This window comes from Rhamphochromis longiceps, linkage group LG19 (genome assembly GCF_057381845.1).
Source record: "Rhamphochromis longiceps isolate RC_006_pf linkage group LG19, R_longiceps_female_GT1.1, whole genome shotgun sequence".
Classification (NCBI taxonomy): Eukaryota; Metazoa; Chordata; class Actinopteri; order Cichliformes; family Cichlidae; genus Rhamphochromis; species Rhamphochromis longiceps.
The window spans coordinates 12,288,777-12,310,840 of record NC_140575.1 but is presented as its reverse complement, the minus strand read 5'-3'; the positions used below and the strand labels follow the sequence as shown (position 1 = coordinate 12,310,840).

General features: G+C 48.4%; 1 protein-coding gene across 8 annotated transcripts in view; it reads left to right on the top strand.

The window, feature by feature from the left end:
* The first annotated feature begins 18,281 nt into the window (after nucleotides 1-18,281).
* LOC146646335 (AT-rich interactive domain-containing protein 1B-like) overlaps nucleotides 18,282-22,064 on the top strand; it is a 162,647-nt gene continuing 158,864 nt past the window's right edge. For all 8 annotated transcript variants that reach the window (XM_085391335.1, XM_085391331.1, XM_085391334.1 and 5 more), the window contains exon 1: nucleotides 18,282-20,206. In XM_085391335.1, the coding sequence (XP_085247461.1) occupies nucleotides 18,962-20,206 (1,245 nt within the window). In that variant the 5' untranslated portion in view covers nucleotides 18,282-18,961. The remainder of the gene's footprint in view (nucleotides 20,207-22,064) is intronic.

Genomic DNA, 22,064 nt, shown 5'->3' with positions numbered 1-22,064 from the left:
TGTGCTGCAGGTTTTAGATCTCACCCTGGGTCAACACACCTGAATCAGATGATTAGTTCATTCCCAGGCCTCTGGAGAACTTCAAGACATGTTGACGAGGTCATTTAACCACGTGAATCAGCTGTGTTGGATCAAGGACACATCTGAAACCTGGAGTTGGACACTCCTGGTTTAAAAGCAGGAATAAATAAATGTGTAGAATTAGAGAAAAGTGCAAACTTTTGTTTATTTAATAGTTGGGAATGGCAGTGGTGAGGTCTCTATCAGCAGGAAAAGCTGCACAACTTATGAAAATGCAAAATTTATGCCCTTCACATTTTTCAAAGCCGTCCAGTGGGGCTGGGTTGGAGACTTTTCTGGGCCCGTTGTGGTCCCCGGGCCTTTTGTTTGACACCCCTGCTCTGCAGTGTCCCCGTCATGATGCGATAATAAAGCTTTATTGCAAACTCTAAACAGTGAATGCATCTCCTGGTATCAGTCAGATAATCTTGTTTGGAGTCACAGTGAAGAGTGCGTCTCACAGCAGTGTCTCTCCACAGACTTTCTAGAGATTAGAAACACTTGAGAGGAGATGGGTTGGGGGGGCCACAGGGGGGATAAAGTTGTAGAGTTGCATGGTGAGGATCAGCGAACTGACTATAATCTGCGATGTTTATTGCACGAATGCGAGCGTCATGAGCAAAGTTTTGTGGATGCTCTAAATATGAGCTGATGTTCTTGTGCTTATTTTGCTGCAGATATTTTGCGTACACATATTTCTGTGTGTTATTTTGCATCCGTTCAGTTGACTGAACTCTAATGACAACATTTCTATTTACCGCGCCGTGGAAATGAGACTGCACCTCCGATCGTCTGCTGCCTAGAAAGCGGGAGGCCCCTAGGGTATTTGCCAGCATAATTCTCATCTTAACACAACGACCTTACTCTGCTGCCGTTGTCAGATTTAGTAACGGCAGAGGCACGAGAAGAGCCGGTAGGAAAAAGTCTCCTTCGGCGTGTTCGAATGTGCATGTGAGCTTTCAGAGGGCGCTCCTTCATGTCCGTGACGTACGACTGTTTCTGTGTAGATGGCATCTCAGGGAGAGAAACTCTACCCCGACACAGCGCTGCTGTCACCCAGAATACAGATGGAGGATGTGCCCTTGTGCACTTTACCTGAAGTACATGCTTACATAGATGGCTCTATTCTGCACTGCTGTGTGTGTCTTTTCTATCTAGTGCAGTTTTTGCAAGCGTGCCACTGCAGCAGAGTATTCTGGAGTGCGATTATTTCTGGTGTCTCAGTTTCTCTTTGTCACCATGCGTTACCAAACTGAGGCAGGCTTCTCTACAATAAACCTGTTTCTGGTTTCTGGCAGAATTTTACACTCGCGGTTCAGAGGCTTACCTTCCAGTCCCTGCAGAGAACATGAGGATAGCATTAATGCACAGTGGGAGAATGCTCTCAGACTACAATCCCAGCCTCCAAGACTCAACATATTTAACCTTTAATCTGAATGCTCCCGTGATATTTTGCAACGCTCCATTGCAGCACGCTGTTGTGAAACTGAGCTTAGCTGCTTTTTTAGGACTCTGTGCTTTATTTGTCTTCTCCTCTTTTCCCAGTCCATCTTTGATTGTTCGAGGAAATCTTGTGAAATGCAAATGGGGCCAAACAGAATGTAATTGCTGCTCTGCGATGATTACGACGGAGAACTAATGATGTCTCAACACCGGGGTCAGGTAGGGTTTAATTAGAGGAGGCACAATCAGTGTCACTCCAGACTTGTGCTCTCCTGTTCCCGGTGCCTGCCTGGTCCTGTGCCAGCGAGCTCTCCAACAGACTCGGGGGGGGGGGAAGAGTTGCTGATGTGAAAAGAGAAAAGGGACAGAAATTAATGTGGCTATGTTCTTTTGTTCGGAACAAGGCCGGTTTGGAAATGGAGCCCCGTAAGAAGCATCGGCCTGTCTGCAGATAAAGGTGGAGGTTAATGAAGGAGCAGAATGGAAAAGGTTGCCTTTGGTGCTCCTGAAAACACGGCTCCTCTGGGAGAGAAGCCCGGCGATGTGTTTTGCTAAACCCGTGCACTGCACGGTGTGCACTCGTGCTAACCTCGGTAGCAAAATGCAACATCTCCCACGCCTTTCGCTGCGATCGTAAATTATTGTTCAGTAGGAATATGTTGTGCAACTGAGCAAATTACTGAAACAAGAAGACCAGATTGGACAGATGAGTGAGACCAGCCAAGGAGAATAACTGTGGCCAAAATTCCTGATTATCCAATCAGCACTCCAAAAACATCAATTCCATCTTGTCAATAGATAATTAAGAGGGATAATTGGCTGGCTGCACTCTGGGCAGACATGCACAGCTCGTAAAGTTCCATCTCCTACCTCAGCATTGCACACACACTACACAGCCGACACATCTGTCCACTGAAGGTCAGCTGATCTGTGCTGGTCCTGCAGCGGAGCGTTTGGGGAGTAGATTTTATTCTTAATGTGCCGTAAACACTTTCAAGCATTTCAAAAGCGCAGGAAGGTTTTTCTTTACGCAGTCAGCTGTTCCCTATTAGGATCCTTTCCTTGTAGCCTCTGTTGTTTTTAAACCATGTTTAAGGATTATCTAACTTGGCAACTAAAGGCGCACTTTTAGCAGGGCACGACCTCACCCCTTCCTAGACCAGAGGTTTATGTTGTCAACCATCTTGCTCAGAGCTATTTATCCCTCTTAGATCCCCGAGTATCTGTGAAGTACAGGCCAGCAGATTTAACCGGACAGGGCCAGAGATTTAAAACATTGACCTGCCCGGTCTCAACAGCTGTGTGCTAATCCATTCCGCTGCCCTGACTTTCCTCCCCCGTTTCCTGCTCTGGTGAATAGAAAGGTCCTTAATGTGTGAGATCAAGAGGAAAATAAGGCTCTCCAAATGGAATCAAATCACACGGAGGGGGCTGCCGGGCTCGCAGCGAAAGGCAGAATAGGACCGAGTGATTGGACTGTAATTCCTTTCCTAGCTATTAGCCCGTCACAGCTTTACTTGGTCGGCTTCTCGTCCTCCTCTCAAACCAACCAGTCTTTGATTAATTCATTAATTCGCAAACGGGCCGAATCGCATCTCGACTCAAATTGGATGCAAGAGTTACAATCAGGCCCTCCTACCCCAGACTGATCTGACAAATAAAAAATACAACATTACCCAGTAAATAGATCTATGTCCATTCGGCCTGATAATTTGTAGCATTTTCATGTTTTATTTATACTCAGATAAGCTGCCTGCTCTCGTATATCACGGGCCCAACAAGGCAAGCCAGGTGGGGGGGGGGGGGGGGGGGGGGGGTGTATTGATTTGGGCTGACTGTGCACCTCTCCACGCAGCCCTACCCCTTTAGCCCCAGTGACGCCCCTCGCAGTTTGTATTCGTCTCGAGCTTTTAGCCCTCTAGCCCTTGTGCATTGGCTCTCATTCAACGGTCCCCTTCTTGGCTCACACAAGGCCCAATCCCATTCCCATGCATTCAATATTCCCATTATAAGCTCATTAGTCTAGTCATTGTTTTGGGCTCATTAATAGGATATCCATCGCCTTAGACACCTCTGAATTACCATGTCACAGTGTGGCCCCTTTCACAGCATCAACAGTGGGCTGCAGAAGTCGTGCGTGTCTGTGTGCGTCTTGCACCTGTGGGTAGTGTGTCGACCTTGAGTTTGCTGATGTGCCAGCCCCTCTGGAAACCTGCTGACACACGTCATGTAGATACACATGCCTCCACACACACACGCTAAAGCTTTCCTCCCCAGCCTCAGCTCCCCGCCCACAAGCTCCCAGAGGTTTGTCCGTCAGTGATGCAGGAGACAGCGGAGAGAGTGAGCGGGGGGCTGGGGCCGGATCAGGGTTTTTAACATGCGAGGCAGGTCCTCGTGTGCGTTCGTATCGATCCTCGGAGGGCTCCCAGGCCCCCTTTTCCTTTCTTTCTCTGGCAGTGAAGGCCATTCATCACCGAGGCCATGACTGGAGAGCTCAAACAGCCGTCTCTGTCAGAAAATGGGCTGTGCCTTACCACACCGACCTGGCCTCGCTCATCAGGAGGGATGAAGCCTTGACACAATGGCTCGTAGCGTGAGATGTTCCTCTTACTCACAGGAGTCATCCATAGCTTGCTGGGCAATGCACAGTCATGCTTTCCTCAGCTGCTCGATTGGATCGCCGTGTTCTGTTTTCACCTAACATTTTTTTATTGATTTGTGGTGAATTAAAAGAAAAAAGCAGGACAGGATGCCAAGCAAACACTTATACTAAAAGAAAGTCTCTCTGACATGAAAACAATAAAGTTTTAAATGAGTCTGAACATACAGATGGATAAAGTTCGCTGACATAAACATGTGGGTCACACTTATATCAGCTGGTCTCCAGCAGTCTCCCTTCCTGCCACACCCAGGTCCTCCCCAGCACTCTCATGTTTGATTGAGAGTGACTTTCAACACCACGGGGAGATACGCATCCCGGCTGAGCTGCCACGGATGGAGCTTCAGCCTCAGCCTAACTTTGGGCCGTGACAAGGACGAACGGGGAGAAAGGAAGACGGCGGGAGGGAGCGGAGAGGCCTCGGCGTCGGATGTGTTTTAAATAACTTTGACAGAGGAGTTTGAACCGTCTCTCTGGGCTGGAGCTAATCTGATGTGAGAGGATGCCACACCGAGGCTGATAGGACACCGAGATAGAGGAGGAGAGGGAAGCGGCAGAAGGAGAGAGAGAAAGGGTAATAGAGGTGCTCACTCAGCTGGTGGGAAATCTGCCCTCTTCATCTTTTCATCTCTCCAGCCTCTCTCTTTCTCACATCGCCCCTGCCTCCTTCACCCAGTTACATCCATTTACCACCAACCTCCGACTCCCCCTCCTCTCTCTTCTTTCTCTTTCACACTCTGCGTCACGCCGCCTCTCAGCTCCCTCCATCTCTCTCCCCGATGTCCCCTTTCCCATCTCCCCCTGCCTCGCCGCTCCCTCCCCCTGTCTTTCACAGACGATTTAGGAAGTCACAGCCTCTCCCTTCCATTTATGAAATTGCTCATGTTATTTCCTGCCCCTCACCCTCTGTGCCCAGCTTTCCCTCATAAGTCTTAGTGGATGTGTCCTCTCTCCCACACAGCTCGATCCTGCACCCAGAAAGCACGCAGCACACAAATGCATCGGAGAGTAATATTCCTCGACAGGACAAGCAGCCCCTGACACCGTGACCCGGCCATAACACCGACCGTCTATTCTTAATCTCCACCCGTGGTCTCTTGTTTACCTCATCATCCTCCGGCCACCGTGAAAAGGCACACGCTGGCCCATTTTGTCCTGTGGTTGTGTGTTTTTATGGCCTACCTCTCTGAGGCTGGCGCTGTTATGAGCACTGTCTGAGTGCTTATGTGGTCAGAGAGATTTACTTGCTATCAAAACATTATTTTTTCATGTAATGGTGAAGTATTGCTCCTGTTTTGGGGCTTTGATTTGGATTAAATTTGGCCAAAGCTGAAACCTGCATGTTGGTGTAGCCTCTCACTCGCCCTGTGGCGAGAGGGGATAAGAGAAATAGATGGATGAAACCTGCATTAATCCGGTTTTTGGCTACTTGGGGGTAGTACAAGAAGGCATAAACACAACAGTGCCGTGCTGTATTTTCACATCGTGAGTATGTTGCCGTCTTGCACATCCAGAAGACGCTGAGTAAGAGTATCATTCATTGAGAGTGACGTTTAAGGTGACCCAACAAATATTCATTTTTTCGTTTCCCTAATAGCTTATCCGAGTCACAGTCCAGGGGGGCGATGGGGCCTATCCCACCTGTCACTAGGAGAGCGCCGGGGTGCATCTGGACAGGTCGACCGTCTATTGCAGGGCTAACAGAGAGACAAACAGCCAGTCACAGTTTAGACTTTCTGATGTTTCCATGTTCACGGTGTGCTAAACCGCTAACATCATAGTGATGGTAGTTACCATACAATCAAACACTGAGCACTGCTGACTACAGTTTTATTTTGAAGGAGTCGTGTGTTCTTTATTCATTGTATTTAGTTTCACTTCCCCTGTCCTGTCATTAGGTTCATGTCAGTCAGCTGTTCCTCCATGTGTTCCCACTTCCCCTAATCACCTCCTGTGTATTTAAGTCCTGTGTTTTCAGTGTGTCATTGTCAGGTCGTTCTGTCACAATCAGCAGGGCTGACTGTGTGTAGAGTGAAGGGTGGACCCAAATGCAGACGGAAACAAAATGTGAAACAAGACTTGAATAACAGAAAACGAGCCATTTATTGAGGCTGGCAAAATAACTGTAAACAAAAGGCAAAATGCAAGGCTAACAATAAACTAAACTGGGTGAGCTAAATTAACTTAAAAACCTACAACAGGAACATGAGGAAACTTGACACAACTTCTTGGCTTGCAAACAAGGCAGACGATCTGACAATGACACACTGAAAACACAGAACTTAAATACACAGGAGGTGATTAGGGGAAGTGGGAACACATGGAGGAACAGCTGACTGACATGAACCTAATGACAGGACAGGGGAAGTGAAACTAAATACAATGAACAAAGAACACACGACTCCTTCAAAATAAAACAGGAAACAATGAAACTAGACATGACAACACAAGCTTAACAGACCTAACACGTGATGAACGATACAAGAACTCAAACATAGAAACCAAGGAAACAATAAATAATAACTGCCTTTCCTTAACTAAAGCTAAATAGGAATGACACAAACTAATCACATATCTAAAATGAGACAATTACAAAATGAACTCAGAGCGCTGGGTCAGAGACCCAGCCTGTGACAGCATGTCCTGACTGCGGGGTTTTAGAAACAAATTAAAACGTACAGCTCTGCTATCACTTCCAACATAAATGAAGACAGAAAACTAAACAGCAGTGACGTTTGTAGGGTTACTGAAGTTTGGCTAGCTGGTATATAATGATGTGCTACGTGACCGCTAGCGACACAGCTATGTTAGCATAATATAAACAAGCTAACTTTTTTTCCACAGTTAACGTGAGTGTTCTCGGTGGTCAGGATCAAATGTAATCGCATGGCAGGATGCTGTAAAAGGACCAAACTTCAGCCAGGAGAACAACTGAGATAATCCATCCACAATACGAGGTTAGTCATTCATATACTGCTGCATGGGCTGTGCTGTAGTTACATCGTAAGGTTTTAAAAACTGAGCTTAAATAAATGATTAGCGGTAATAAAAGCCGAGGGAGGTCAACAGTGATCACTGACTGTTTTAGGAGCTTTTTGAGATTAAATAGAAGAAAATACAAAACATTAAACATGTTAACAACACAAAAGCCATATTAAACGCAGACTACTTTAGGCCCGGAAGTAGGATTCATCACGTCATCACTTAACGACCGGATAAGAAATCAAATGATGTTTGTTGTACGGGCCTGTGATGGCCTGGCGAGCTGCCCGGGGTTCATCCCGCCTATCACTCACTGATAGTGAGGACAGGCTCAGGTTGCAGAACGACCCTGAGGTGGGTAAGCAGTTCATAAAATGTGCACATGGATGCATGAATGAAAGATTTTATATATTTGGATAAAAACAAAAATATCCACTACAAAAAGCTCAATAACATTTGTATATAAACCACTAACATTTCCTACTGAAAGGATTTTAACAAAATGATTAGAATTCGGGGGGACTGCAAAATAAGAAACCCTTTAAAAGCCTTTTCGGTGTTTTTAAACCACGTAACCTTATGACGCGCTGCCTCGTTCACAGTAATTGGATGTATTGTCATGTCCACAGTGACCTTGCACAATGGGGACGGCCCACGTGAAAAAGAGTGCAAGGATGCGTGTATGCTTAACCTGTGACCGTGTGCATGCAGAAACATACAAATGTGTTTTTCAAGGTGGAGTGTGACGTAGAGCAGAACAGAAAGGGAGGGAAGGAAGGAAGGAAGGTGAAATGAGAAGGAGAAAATGAGAGGAGCCTTGATGGTGCTTGGCTTCCTGGAGGGGGGGGTGTAAGGGATGGCAGAGGCAGAGATTGAGTGAAGGGTGCATGTGTGAGGTCGGTGGTGGAGTGTGCCGGCCTGTCCTTGTGCCTCTTCCTCTCCTCTCAGCCTGTTTCTGGCTCATTACCCCCTCCGCCAGCAGACTTTTCCCTGGGCGGCAGTGAACAGAACTGTCCTCTCTCGCTCTCACCGACAGCCTGAGCACTGCCCTGCCCTCCCGATATTAATCAACACACACATGCACGCTTTGAAGCTCACGCACACACTCTCCCCAGTGAGCCCTCTGACGGACAGGCCAGTGGGCAGCCGTTTCTTCTCCAGGCCCTCGCTTGCAAATGAGACGTCCGGCCTCTCAGAGCGGCGGGCGTTGGGACATCAGAAAGGTTCTAACGAGAGGAACGTTGGCTTTCGTTATGTGTGCTGCTTCAGCTCTGTTTTCTCTGCATATTTGTAAATGTATTTAAGAAATGAGCTTTTCATATTTAAGCTGTGTTCCGTCAGTCGAGATCTTTTTGTCATCCACTGTTTTCATATCAGTGTGAAAACTCTGATTCTCGTGTCGATTTCTAACATGCTGGTGTTCATTTTTTTCTAATGACAAGCTAAAAAGATCCTTGAATTCTTTTTTTAAACAGTTATGATCTGTAGCATGGTGCTTTAAAAGCACCAGTGTCTGTAACTTGGGATAAAATCAGTATTTACTGTGTGTCACATCAGTCGCAGGCTTGCAGCGAAGGCTGACTCGCTCTCCGAGTTTATTACGCGCTGTCGTTTCTTGCCTGAAGATATCCCAGAGCGCCCGCCCCTCCCTGCCTTGCCCTCTTTGCCCTCTCTTAAAACCTGTGCCCGCTGACAGTCTGCCAGGTGTGCCCGTACCCAGGAGACACGCCCGGTGTCACCGAGCAAAGCAGGTTCACGTAGGCCGCGAAGAGAGGCGAGATGCCAGCTTGGCTGTAGAATAACTGTCAGGGGGGGAGGGCCGAGAAGATCCCCGACGCCAGCGTGCGTGACATTAGCTGGCCGCCTTCCCTCTCCTCTCGGAAAAGCTCGCGGCCCCACCTCTGCCTTCACATGCTGCCTGGGTATGTGACCTGGTGTCCGAGTGACACGTTCCTTGGCAGGGAGTCGGAATATGAAATGATGGTATTATTCACGTCCTACCTTTGACATTGTCTGTTAGCTGTGCAGCGGGCAGCTCAGACTCAGCAGCAATCTGGCAGTGCTGTCCACTTCAGGTGGCGTGTGCGTGATCATCAAGTGAAAACTAGCCCGTTCATGTCTCCCGTTTGTTGTTGCGCAGCATCATTCAACACAAAGAGCATCGGGTAGATCCAGCTGCCGACGTGACGCTGTGCTAATAGCTTAGCTTCTGCTTTTGTGGCGCTGTCTCCTGGGCGTTCCTCAAGCCTTCCTGTTCGGATGAGAGTAGCTGGACACTGGGGAGTCTTTGTCTCTTTTCTTAGGCAGACTATGCAATTTAAACCTGCCTCGGGCATGTAGATATTACTCCCTGGCGAGAAGGCTGATAATTAATGGAAATTGTTTTAGAGGAATCATTATTAACATTCTCCTTTGGATGCCCTTTCGTCATCCCTGCCTTGTCGCCTCTCTTGTTTTATTCTCACGCTAATTTATGCAGGCGTTGACATTCCTGTCGCTGCGTAAATGTGCTGGGAAATGTGAATAATCAGTCTAATAATTAGGATTTGCTCCGTCACCGCAGCGGGCATATATTTTGGCATCAGACAAATATCAATCATACATTTATTATCGTATTTAGCTGTTATTTTCCATCATAAGGTCAGCGCCGTCACTTCTGTATTTTAGCAGCCACGTGTAGTTGTAATGCACAAGGCAGCTGGGTTGGGGTGTAACAGACTAAACTCTGGGAGCAGGAAATCACATTCCCTCACACATACGACTCAATTTCACACCCCGAGCTGGATTAAGAGGGCTCTTTGCTCCGGGCCTGTGCAGGAAAAAGGGTAAATATCACCCTTGTTCCTGGTGCTGGAAAATCCGCTGTTTAAATGGGGAGTAATATAAGTGACATTTTCCAGTTCATTATGCAGCCCCTGACCTTCACCACGTACGACTTGGATACTTCTCCGGCAACAGACGAGGCCTGGTTCTCCCTAAGAAGAGATGTTTGACCTTGTCGGGAACTAAGAGGAGGTCAGATAACGACTCCGGCAGAGACGGGACGCGGCGGATGCACACCTGCGGCAGAGACCGAGGAGACGGCGATAAACCAAACGGCAGCGTTTAAGTCGCCGCTCCGACAGAAATGATGCATTTTGGGTTTTTGGAACTCGCCGGCGTCTTTGATACATTATGTAAATTTGCGATCTGCGGGGATAATCTATAGCTGTCCAATGCGTATTACATCATCTGGTCTTCAGATTGGTGTTTATCTCTGTTTGTGGCCAAACTGCCGAAGCTTATCGCAGATGGATTCGACTAATCTTCAACTGGCTCTTTGCCTTTATGTCCAACTGTACTTTAAAGACTCCTCAGGATTTGAGATAAATCCATGGCACTCAGTCACCAAACGTAATAGAAAGTAATCATATCGGGAGTCTTTCACGGATTAGGCTGTTTTCAATGTGACTTATAATCTCTTCCGTTTGTGTGAACTACAATGATGTGCACTGGGCGCCTGGCAGAGATAATCTTATTACCCAGTTGGCTTTTGTTTTCTGCTGCTTTGCTTTTATTCTTTATTAAAACATTTTGCTGCATTAAACATGCTAATTTGTGGCTGGGCATAATTGGGGTCTTGCTTTAAAAACCTCTTCCCTGTTTGGAAGGAGATTAGGAATTTCATCTTCAGGATTATGCGTAGAGTACGGCGAGACCCGTGAAACAGTCTCGCTTTCCATTATGTTTAAAGCCACTCGAGCTCATTAATGTGAAAGGAAAATGTATTATTCGCCATTGTCACATGACAAGAAAATGTCAGATGGCAGCTCGTTCGATTGATGGGATTGGCCGGCTGATTAGTTCTCGTCCACTCGGTGCGCTTCTGGGATCAAATTCATCAAGCCGATCGGCTTTGGAGCAGGCAGAGAAAGCCTAGCGATTCTTCTTCTGCGTATTTTCAGGTTCCTAGACACAACCCGGCGTTGGCTGTCAGAGCTGCTGCACAAAAGCTGTCAAGTCCTCTGTATTATAATAATCAGAGATGGAACAGCAGCAAACCTGGCTTTGGACAGCAGAAGGCAGATAAAACCGAGCAACTCAGGCAGGAATCCTCACTGATCACTGGTGGCTTTCGGTGAGCCTCAGATGCGGAGAGATCAGAGCTTCAATCTCACTACGAAACGATATCTCACAATGAGAAACGATCCCCAGACCTGCTCCAAGATGTCAAAGAAAGCGCAAAGAGAATATTCAGGTGTCAGTATTTCTGCCTCGTTCACCTAGGGGTCTAATAAGTGATCACACAGAAAAGGGGGAATCTCTCCCCCGTAATGGTGAGCAACTTTTGATTTTGTGTCAAAACATATTTAAAATTTGAACAGTGCTGTCAGTCCTGTGGCGTGCCGCTCTCTCCGTGGGGCTTGTCACAGGAGGCGTGACGGCACGCGGCTCCAGTACACGAGGCTCCTTTCATTTTTCTGTCTGACATGTTAAGTGTGATGGTACAAAGAGGTTCCATTTTAATTGTTTGGACAGATCACTCAAGGGAGAGGGGCTTTGATTTTGGGTGTTGACAGAATAGGCACAGGCTTGCTGAGTTGCTTTGGTGCCTGTCTTGCCGTTGCAGGCGCTGATGGGGTGTTTACCTCGGGCCGCACTTGAGCTAAAGGCCAAAGTTGGGGGCACGTGACTTTTTATTATTGACGTCTAATCTCTCAGGTGGATGTAAGGTTATCTACGCTGCCAGCTCGGGGATCTATAAAAGCAGGCCCACTGTAATATCTGTGTTTAATAAGACGGACGAGCACAGCTGTGGCGTGCCGGCGCTTTATGAAACAGGGATATACTTCCACGAAGCTCAGCGAGCGGTGAGAAATCACCTGTTGATGGCCCATAATGTAAGAGAACATTTCTTTTGAATGGGCAGGAACCGTAATGTCACACATCCCATTAATATTCTCCTGCTGTGCCCACGTCTCCACTCTCTGCTCGTGGGGGGAATAATTGGGTGACGGACGACGGGGTGATGACACGAGGAAACAACTTCCCCACCTTCCTTCTCCTCCTCGCCGCCCCCTCCCTTCTCTTTGCCTCCCGTCAAGCCTTCAACACAACAGCCACAAATTACCCACTTTACTCTCAATATTATCAGGGCTGATCGTCGGTGTCCGTAATTAGAGTCTTGGTGTCGTCTCGCCTCCATTAGGCTAACAATAGAGCCTTGGAACAAGGCCACTTTGGGCAAATAACACGTTGAGAACACTTGACTTTTGTGAAGAGATAGTGAAAAGCATCAGAGGCCATTACCGATCCAAACAGCCTTGAATGGTTCCACGGCAGCTGCGTCTCTGAAAAGCGCGGGCAGGCCCACTGCAGAATCGTACCCGTACATATGTAGGGGCAGACACGCAAAGGACGCAGTCGCGCGCACGAACACGGAGACGCTCATATTCATGCTCAAATGGCGACGGCGTTTTCCCCTCTCTGTGCCTAGCCTTCGTTGACAGAGACACAAATACCATCACAACACACGCCGCAGTCTAGTGGAGCTTGTATTTCAATCACAGAGTGTAAGATAGCTCGCTGCTGCGTTTCCTCCCAGGCTATTGAGAGAGCGCGCTCAGTATTCTGAGCCGGGGCCCCGTCTGATCTCCGTCATTGCCCCTCTAAGACATCATTGTGTAACAGTGTAAAAGCGGACGGCTTCATGGAGTGAAGGAAATATCAAGGAAGTTATTCATAAATATTAGATAAGATCAAAACAGCCGGTTGCTCTCAGACTTTGAGCTCCTGGGTCAAGTCATCCATATCTCTTTGATTTTTCTTCTTCCCCTCAGACTGAGCACGGAGGATTTGGCATGCATTGAAACTGTGACACCCCCTCCTTTTAGGGGCTGGAAACAGGAAAATGGGGAAAATGGTAGAGTCCAATTTTCTTATAATAAAGCACAAATCTACAGTTTTGTTTCATTTTCTGATCAACGCTTTTCATTATTCATAATTCTCTTGTTTTGATTACCGTCCCTAACTCACCGAGCGCCGAACCTGAGGAGATTAATAGGCAGAATTCTCCAAACTCTTCCCCCCCTTCTCCCGAGCTGACACAAATTGCTGAAATATCACTTTGATCATGCCTCCTGAACAACAAACAAAACACAAACCTAATTAGCCTAATTCAAAATCGTTCCAAATGCCTTTGTTTGTTATGAAAGCCTTCCTTCTCTCTGCCGTTGTTAAAGGTAAAACTAAGTTGGATGAGCATCTGTGTTTTACCTTTGGATATTTGCTGCTGTGTGCATGTGTGTGCAATTGTGGTTAACTCAGCAAACGAGGCCCCAAAAGTGTCACATGGCCTTTAAACTTTCAATTAGCAGAAGGAGGCAGAAACATTTCTACCACCTCGGTAAAAATCATCATCTTCTTCATCTTTTGCCTGCTCCCGATCCCGCCAACCCTCTGCATGTCCCCCTTCTCTACATCCATGAACCTCTGAGGTCTTCCTCTTTTCCTCCTGCCTGGCAGCTCCGTCCTCATCATCCTTTGTCCTCTGTGCATGTCCAAACCGCTCAGCCTGATCTGTCCCTCTGAAATACTCATTTCCAATCCAGTCCTTGTCTCTCCAAACGATATCACATCATATCAAACAGAACATGAGCGTAGCCAGCAGGATGTCGACCACTGTTTTATGGTCAGCCGTGTTTTTGAGTTGTTCCTTTGGTCATTTTCACTATTGCCGGTGCACAGTCATACAGTAGAAAGTGTCAGTCACAGGGGAGCTGTGCCATTTGGGTCACAGGGACAGCAGTCTCACCAGAGAAGCACAGATTTCCTTTTCCCAGTGATCTCTTCCAGCTCATCCGAGTGGACACCGAGTCCACACCCACTGTCCTATTGTCACGGACGTGGCTTGCAGTGAACACAGAGTACGCTCTCAGTCTCCCCGCTTGAACCCGTGTGACCCAAGGCATCAACTATGTACATGTAGAAGAATATGATCATCACTATGCCTGTAGTCAGATCACCTCCACCGTCAGCAGCATCCCGAACGTCCCCACATTTGGACACTGAGTCACTGCCAAGCTAGCCGAGAGATAAAATCTGTCCACTGAGTCCCGTGTCTGCCCCAGCGCCTCCTCCCGGCAAGACGTGTCCAAAACACCTCACCTAGGAGCTACTCGGGAGGCGTCCTAGTCGGACGCCCGCACATCTCGGTCGTCTCCTTTCAGTGTGGCTCTGCTCGGAGTCCATCTCTGAGTCTCTAGAGCTCATGAGCATAAAGGAGGGAAGTCTGTGAGTCTCCCCCCAGCTCATCCTGGACCCTTGTCTGGCTGAGAAATCATACGCTTCTTTGTGGTTTAAATGTTTTACCCTACATGCTACCAAAACATCATTCTTGAAATGAGAAAATGAGATGCACTTCTTTACAGTCAACCACATGAGTCGCCCCCTGCTGGCCATTAGAGAAAGCACATGTACACACTTTGATACAAATACCAAATGGAGGTGACTCAAACAGCGTAAAGTTTAACTGTAGGCCGTGCTAGTGAAATTACAATAACCTTGTACATTTATCCTCGAGTCAGGATGTGCTAAACGCACTATGAAGAGGCAAAGTGTTTGCCTTTTGCTCCTTCTTTAAAAGCTCACACATCCTGTCAGGGTCTGTTTGCCAGTGGAGATTTTTCTTTTTTCGGGGCAGCAATGCACCAAAACTATACAGCATTCAGCGTTACTACAAGCAGCTTGAAATCTACCTTGCAATGCTAGCGGATTAGCTCACTTTGCCTCGCTAACATATGCAATGACTGCCGGCAAGCTCTTCCCCATTAGGTTGGCACATCAAAGGCGGCGGGAGAAGTTCTTCACAGGCAGTTAAAAGTGGGCTCAGTGTGGATCTTGTAAATACCGTCTTTGAGTCGGTGCCTCTCGGGGGACACTTCACACACTCCTCCAGTCAGAAGAAGGGAGGGAGAGAATAGCAGTGACAGGCATCAGAGGGGGGGAGTGGGGGATAGAGGTACTGGAGGGGGAGAAAGTGGGGGTGTGTTTCTGAGAGCCCAGTCCCCTGTCACCATCAGGATAGGATCTGCGGATGAAGAAAATCACTCTCTTCTACTCTCCTTTCCCCGTCTCTATCTCGCTCTCATCCGCTTCCTCCTCTTCACACTTCACATGATAGCTGACAGTGAAAGTAGAGCATGGCTGTTTTCCGTTTTCTTTTGAGTCATGTTTTTCATAACACATAAATAGAGCATGCGGTGTCCTGGGAATTCTATGATTCTGTGTTTCAGTATACAGGCGGACACAATAGCATCCACTCCTCTGAAGTGTTGTTGAAAACATTTTATCCATCATAGCTGTTTGTAGGGCTCTGGTGAGGCCCTCGACTCCGCAAGGAGCTGAAAGGAATAAGAGATGTGTTTTGTTAGCGGCCACACCAACACACACTCACACACACACACACACATGCCGTACGCTCCCAAGCCCGTCGTTGCCTGGTTTTGCAGAATGATCAATGCAAATTCTGTTATTTACCCAAGCCTGAAATGAAAAGGCTATGGATCAATTTGATGCACTTCCATAGGGTGTGCTCACAATGGCTGGCTGGCTTTTTGTCTCAGCTGCACCCCCCACCCCCCTTTACTCCTTAGCCATCTACCCCTCATCTTAAACGCGGCGCCCATCTCCACATCGCTAATGCAAAATATACCACGGCGGTCGCTCTGATCTGCACAAACATTATGTGTGCATTCTCTCTCTGCACTCTGTTTCTTTCAAATACACCCACAGCGTGACACCAGGGCTGCATCTATCTTAGCCGTGCGTGTGTGTTTGTGTGTCTGTGCATACGTGCATGCGTGCGTTTCGGGCTGACCCACTTTCTGTGCTTGGCCAGGCTTGTGCTGCTGTGCTGTGCTGCTCTGTGCTGCTAAGGGGGAGATCCCTGCAGACTCGCCCAGAACAGGCTCCAGCTCTCCTCCTGACAGACACTCACCGTGGCATGTTATCCCCCCGTGGATTGGAGACCTCTGTCTCTCTGTCAGAGAGCCTGAGTGTGTGTGCGATGCAGATGCACCAACGAATACTTGCAAAAATGTATGCATATCGTGCAGAGACAGCAGCAGCATCCTTCTCCACCCACACACACACACACACACACATGCTCAAACACACACATTCAAAGCACATACCATCCCAGATCTGTATATTTTTAATTCCATCCACCCTCCTCCAGCTCCTCCTCCTCTCTTCCCCGTGTTTGTCTGGAGTTATTGTTTCAATCTTGCTGCATCAGGGGGCCCCTGAAGGTTATAAATTAAACATAAATGCAAATGCGCTGAGCCATTGCCCTCCTCCACCTCCCTCCTCCTACACACACACACACACCCATCCTAGCCATTCAAACAGATCAGTGTGTCTGCGAATTAATAGGAGAACAGTGGGCTTTTTTTAATGAGTGAGAGAGGGAAATTACAGTTGCAAAGCCACAGCGCGGCACACCCAGAGCTGCAGCCAAGGCAACGGCTTGAAAAGCCGGGCGCCATCATAGAATATGCTAATGCCCCAGGTCCCCTCACTGTCAGTGGTGCTGTTGCTCTAGATGAGATCAGTGCTTTGATCTGGGACACTGATGGGAGCCACAAACGTCATGTGTGCAAAGTACGGCAAGCGGGAAGGATGGGGATGAGGCTCGTTCTAATCACACAAGGTTTCCAAGTCTGCATTTTTTTCTCCTAATACAAACTGGTACAGGTCCTTCCTGTCACCTGCACACAGGATGTAAACATGGCATCGTCTTTGTGCCTGTAGGTGCTATAGGCTGGGCCTGACCATACTGAATAGTGAAGACTCTAGAGGCTCGGAGTTGTAGCTTTTAGGCCCTGGGTATGGGCTCATAAAGGCAAGTGGCTGGTGAAGGTTTCCAGGGATGTCACTCGGTTTAAATTGCCTCCGTGAGCGAGCATCCAGGTGTAAAAGTGGGATTGGGCCTCTTGCTGTCGCACGCTATATTTATCGTGCGTGCATCGTGAGGGTGGAACCACAAATGTACACTTTTATGTGTTTTTTTTCTTGTATCTTTAAACGTTTATATTTTTAACCTACAGCTTGTACTGACGCTGTACCTCCAGCAGGGGTCTTCCCATTGTCATGGACATGGCTGGTAGTGAATTATCCCACTCTGAACACAGAGTACACTCTCAGGCGGAGCAAACTGTGTCTCCTCGCTTGAACCCGTGTGACCCAAGGCATCAATTATGTGTTAGAAAAATACGAGCATCGCCGCGCCTGTAAGTCAGTCACCTCCACCGTCAGCATCATCCTCGGCTTCCTCACATTTGTTCCCACCACCAGCAGTCATTATCATTACCGCGGCCATCCTCAGCACAACTCTCATCTCCAAATCCCCCCCCCCCCCCCCCCACCTCTCTTTCATCCGCAGCTCCCTCTGTTGATCAAATGCATCTGATCTCATCAAAGCAGACCCTCTGCTCATTCAAGTCCCAGCAGACACCCTGGCTTCTTTACTAAGCACTATTTTACATTCATGTTTGACTACCATTGATGGGGTAGCATATCTTGTAGACTTTGGTTTCGTGTGGTCTTACATTGCAACCGGGGTTGCCCCCCCTCCTCTTTTTTTTGTTTTATTTCATTCAAATTTCAGACAAGTTTTTTCTGACAAAGTAAATCCATTAAAGGAAATTAAACAATGTAGACTTGTATTCAAATAAGACCCTGATGAGGAAGAGCTTTAATCTACACTTATATTCCATTCCATCCATATAGTTACCTAATCCTGTTTAATGCGGTTTCTATCTGCTGTCGCATCAGTTAGTCCTATAGATTAATAGTTATTACAGATTTCCTGGGTTTCCTGTTATTACGGGATTACCGTGTGTCTTTGTTGGAGAGGTAGTAGATCATTTAGGGTTGAAAACAAGACTGTGATGGGAACCGTGGTGGAGGTGTTGGGGCGTTAAAGCTGTTATAAAGTGAGCTTACGTTCTTATTCGGATGGCAACATTATTGCGCACCGCTTGCGGTTGCGTGTCCGACTGCTGTCAGAGCTGCAGAGAACTGGCTTGAGCCGAGGGACAGGGAGGGAGGGTGGGGAGAGGGAAAATCTGATCTGGATAATGGCGCAGAAACTCGCAAAGCCTAACTTCATGTTTCGTTAGCGCGCTCGTCTGGAGGGTCGCCGTGGAGTGGAGCAGCACGCGAGGACGTGATTTGTAAATTCATCCAAAAACGAAACAAACTTTGAAGTTAAAGGTCGGCTTTTCCGTCTTGGTTTCCTGATGTGCTGATAAATTAAAGCTAGGCGTTGTGATGACTCCGGGGGCATGTTGTGTATTGCGAGCACCGTTTTGGCACCGCGCGGGTCGTTTTTTATCCTGAAATCGATTCGCAAATTATTGTAAACGTGGAAAGACCGTTACGCGGCGTGCCTAATGGCTCGCTACTCCAGTCCGGATTTTCCATGTGAGGCACGCCGGAGCCCTGGAGGTGGATAAGCTGGTAGAGCCCGCTCTCTCTCATGCCATGCTGGGCCACAAGGGCTCCAGGAGACGCTGCTACACATTACTGAGAACCGGGATGGAGGAGAGGCGGAGGGGGGAAGGCAAAAAGTTTCTTTAAACCTGCCAGAGAAACTTTGAAGATGAAGCCTCGCTGACGCCACCGCAGCAGCAGCGCGACAGCCAGGCGAAGCTTTTTCCGCGGGTTTTATTTTTGACCCCTGAGCTCGTGTTTTCTCCCCTCTGTGTTATTTTGTGCGCGCGCGGCTGGTCGGGGCTCGCTGTCACTGCGCGCTGAGATGTTGGAGTGACCATGGCTGCGCAAGTGGCATCGGCTCCGACCAGAACCAACAGCAAAAATAAGAAACTAGCCGGCGGTCTGGGTCCCGAGCTCAATTCGGGGAAATCCGGAGGAGGAGGTACAGGACAGCGAACGGGACCGATGCTGGCTGCTGGAGATGGGACTCTGAATAATGTAGATCATCACCGCCGGAACGAGCTCAGCATGGTCCATTCAACTTCCACGAGTCACGGCGCTCCGGACGGACACGACAAGGCTGGGAATAACCTCGCGTCCGCCACGGCGTCGACTAATTCGAGCCCTTCCTCGATGGAGTCGAGTTTGATCGCGAACCACAAGCTGAAATGTGCGGGGAGCGGAGATCCCCCTCAGTCTCAGCCACCGCAGCAGCCGCCGCCGCAATTCGGCCAGTTTGCGCCACATCAGCAGCGGCAGATCCAAAGTAACAACAGCGCCAATAACAACGGCCAGGTTCCCCGCGGGGACAGGAGCGCGGATCACCAACACCACAGCGGCAAAGAGAACCTGTTGGGGGGCCAGGAGGAGCCACAGCAGCAGCACATGACAGGGAAAGGTGAAGGGGAGCTCACCTGTAAGCCCTCCGAGAGGATGATGGCCGCCAGGTACGAGCACTCGAACTTGGGGCCACCGAGTAACAACTCCGAGTTCAATAACAACTATTACACTCCGAGGCCCTGCTACGAGCAACATGGCGGGCAGCAGCAACAAAGCAGCGGGATGGGGATAACGCACTCCTCGGCACATAACAGCATGGAGAACTCCCACGAAGCAGGGTACCACAACAGCCAGTACGGCCAGTATCCCGCCTACCGAGCGGGCTACGGCGGCGGGGGCTACGGGATGATGGGCCCCTCTGGATGTCGGCAACCTGGGAACATGATGATGGGCAGCAACTCCTCTGCGAGCCACGGCAAGTCTCCTCTGGGAGCTGCTTCGGCTGGCTTCCAGAGGTTCCCGGGACAAACCCAGCCGCAGCCACAGCAGCAGCAGCATCCCTCGGGGGCGACCCCGACCCTCAACCAACTGCTGACGTCCCCCAGCCCGATGATGCGGGGCTACGGGGGTGCCTATCAGGACTACAGCGGCCCTACGGCTCAGCAGCAAGCCGGCATGGGCCCGGGAAAAGACGTGGGGTCCCAGTATGGAGCCACTTCGGCCCACTGGGGAGGGCAGCAGAGGAGCCATCCACACGCAATGAACCCTGGCAACGCAACGCAGGGCCTCGGCAGGACGCAGGTGAGTTTAAGAAACTTGTGTGAGGCCCCCCGGTGTCCTCATGATGCTGTGTGTGTGTGTGTGTGTGTGTGTGTGTGTGTGTGTGTGTGTGTGTGTGTGTGTGTGTGTGTGTGTGTGACCTTTAAAATCGTGTTACATTGTTACATACACACACATACGCACAGACCTCTGACTGAGGCTTTAATATGAACAGTGGGAAGAAATCTGCGCGCATGTATTTCTTTCATGTATTCTTTTTTTTTTTTTTTTGAAGACGCATTGGAGTTGCTTTTTTAAAAATTCACATGGGCTCATTAATAGCCCGCGTTCTGTCACCACAGCTTACATGTCCACACTGCAGTTGTGTACTCCTCAGTTTTGCAGTTTCATGCGCCAAACTAAAACCCGGCCGCGCTGGAAGGTTCACCTCTGTGCCGACGTGGTGCCAAAGGCCCTGTTTTGAAGTGGTGCTGTGTTCGAAGCACCCGTGAAAAATTCACGTAGAAGATAACATGCTAACAAACTACAGCATTCGTCTGTTAGCTCAGTTGAAATGGCATCGGCCGTTGCGCCCATGGAAAAGGCGCCTGTCCTCCTCTGCGCGCTCTGCGTGGAGCTGGAGCGCTCCTGCGCGTCTTGTTTATTCCCTGTTCGGAATTTGAATAGTGGAGGTAAAGTAGCTAAAAGCTTTGTGTACTCCAGGCGTACAGTTGACACCCAGTCAGCCATCTGATTGGCTCCCTGTGGCCCCGCTGGGCAGAAGGCATTCAGGAAAAATCCGGAGGATTTCTTGCAGGGGTGTTTTTCCTGGAGTGGTGATGCGTTCGCGTCTTTTGGGAACATTGTGGCGTTGGAGGCCTTCCAGTGTAATATTTGAAGTTTTTTGAAGGTTAGCTTGCTCTTGATCATTTCCATTATTTTTCTCCTCGCTGAGCAGACATGCAAAAGGCTGCAGTGTCTGCCACAACAGAAGAAAACACACGCTGAATTCAGTGTGGAACATTTTAAAAAATGAATTATTGGGCTAAATTTTTTCTGATTAAACAGAATTGTCAAAAATTGTACAACACTTTTATTTATTTTATTTAATTGCCATGTAATATATAATGCAGTATAATAATAGATATATTTAGAAATAAAAGGCTTTGCAGAAGCCCTCCTTCAGCTTTTACCCTGTAGCCCCTGAAGCTGTTGGATGCTCTTGCAGCTGAGGCTGAATGCTTTCCTCCTGGGGACATGAGCAGTGACAGTGTTGGAGACGGAGCAAGTGCCCCCCGCCCCCCAACATTTCTGCTGCCTGCAGACCTGCAGCCAGGCGAGGGAGTAGCTGCCAGTCGAGAACCCCGAACCTAAACATCATAGAGTTTCTCCAGAAGAGCCGTTATCGTGAGGTTGTTTTCGACGCACTAAATTATGCGCACTGCTGGATGGCACATCTGGACGACTGGAGGGCAAGGTGGCTGAGCACAGCTTATAGTGTCTGCCTCTCACAAAACAAAAGCAGTTCATTAGCCTACATTGTTTCAATCAAAGGCAATTTGTGTTAGATGCTGAGGAAATGAAGTGAATGTTTTAGCGTGGGAGGGATTGCTGTTGTGTTGATCGTAGCAAATTATGCACTGATAAGATGGTCACCAGAAAACTAGAGCAATTTAACTCTGTAACACAATAGCTAATTATTAGTGGCTGTTTGCATGACTTCTATTTATTAAATCGCAGACAGACAGATCAGTCAGGCGCATGAGCTTCATTCCTTCTGCATTTTTGTTCATTCTGACACACCACGCATCGAAACTCCTCTCACATTTACCAGTTTTATGTCGCAGTTTTCCACTCTGGGAGTAAGTGAGTGTGCTACTCTGTTTTTTCTTGACTCTAC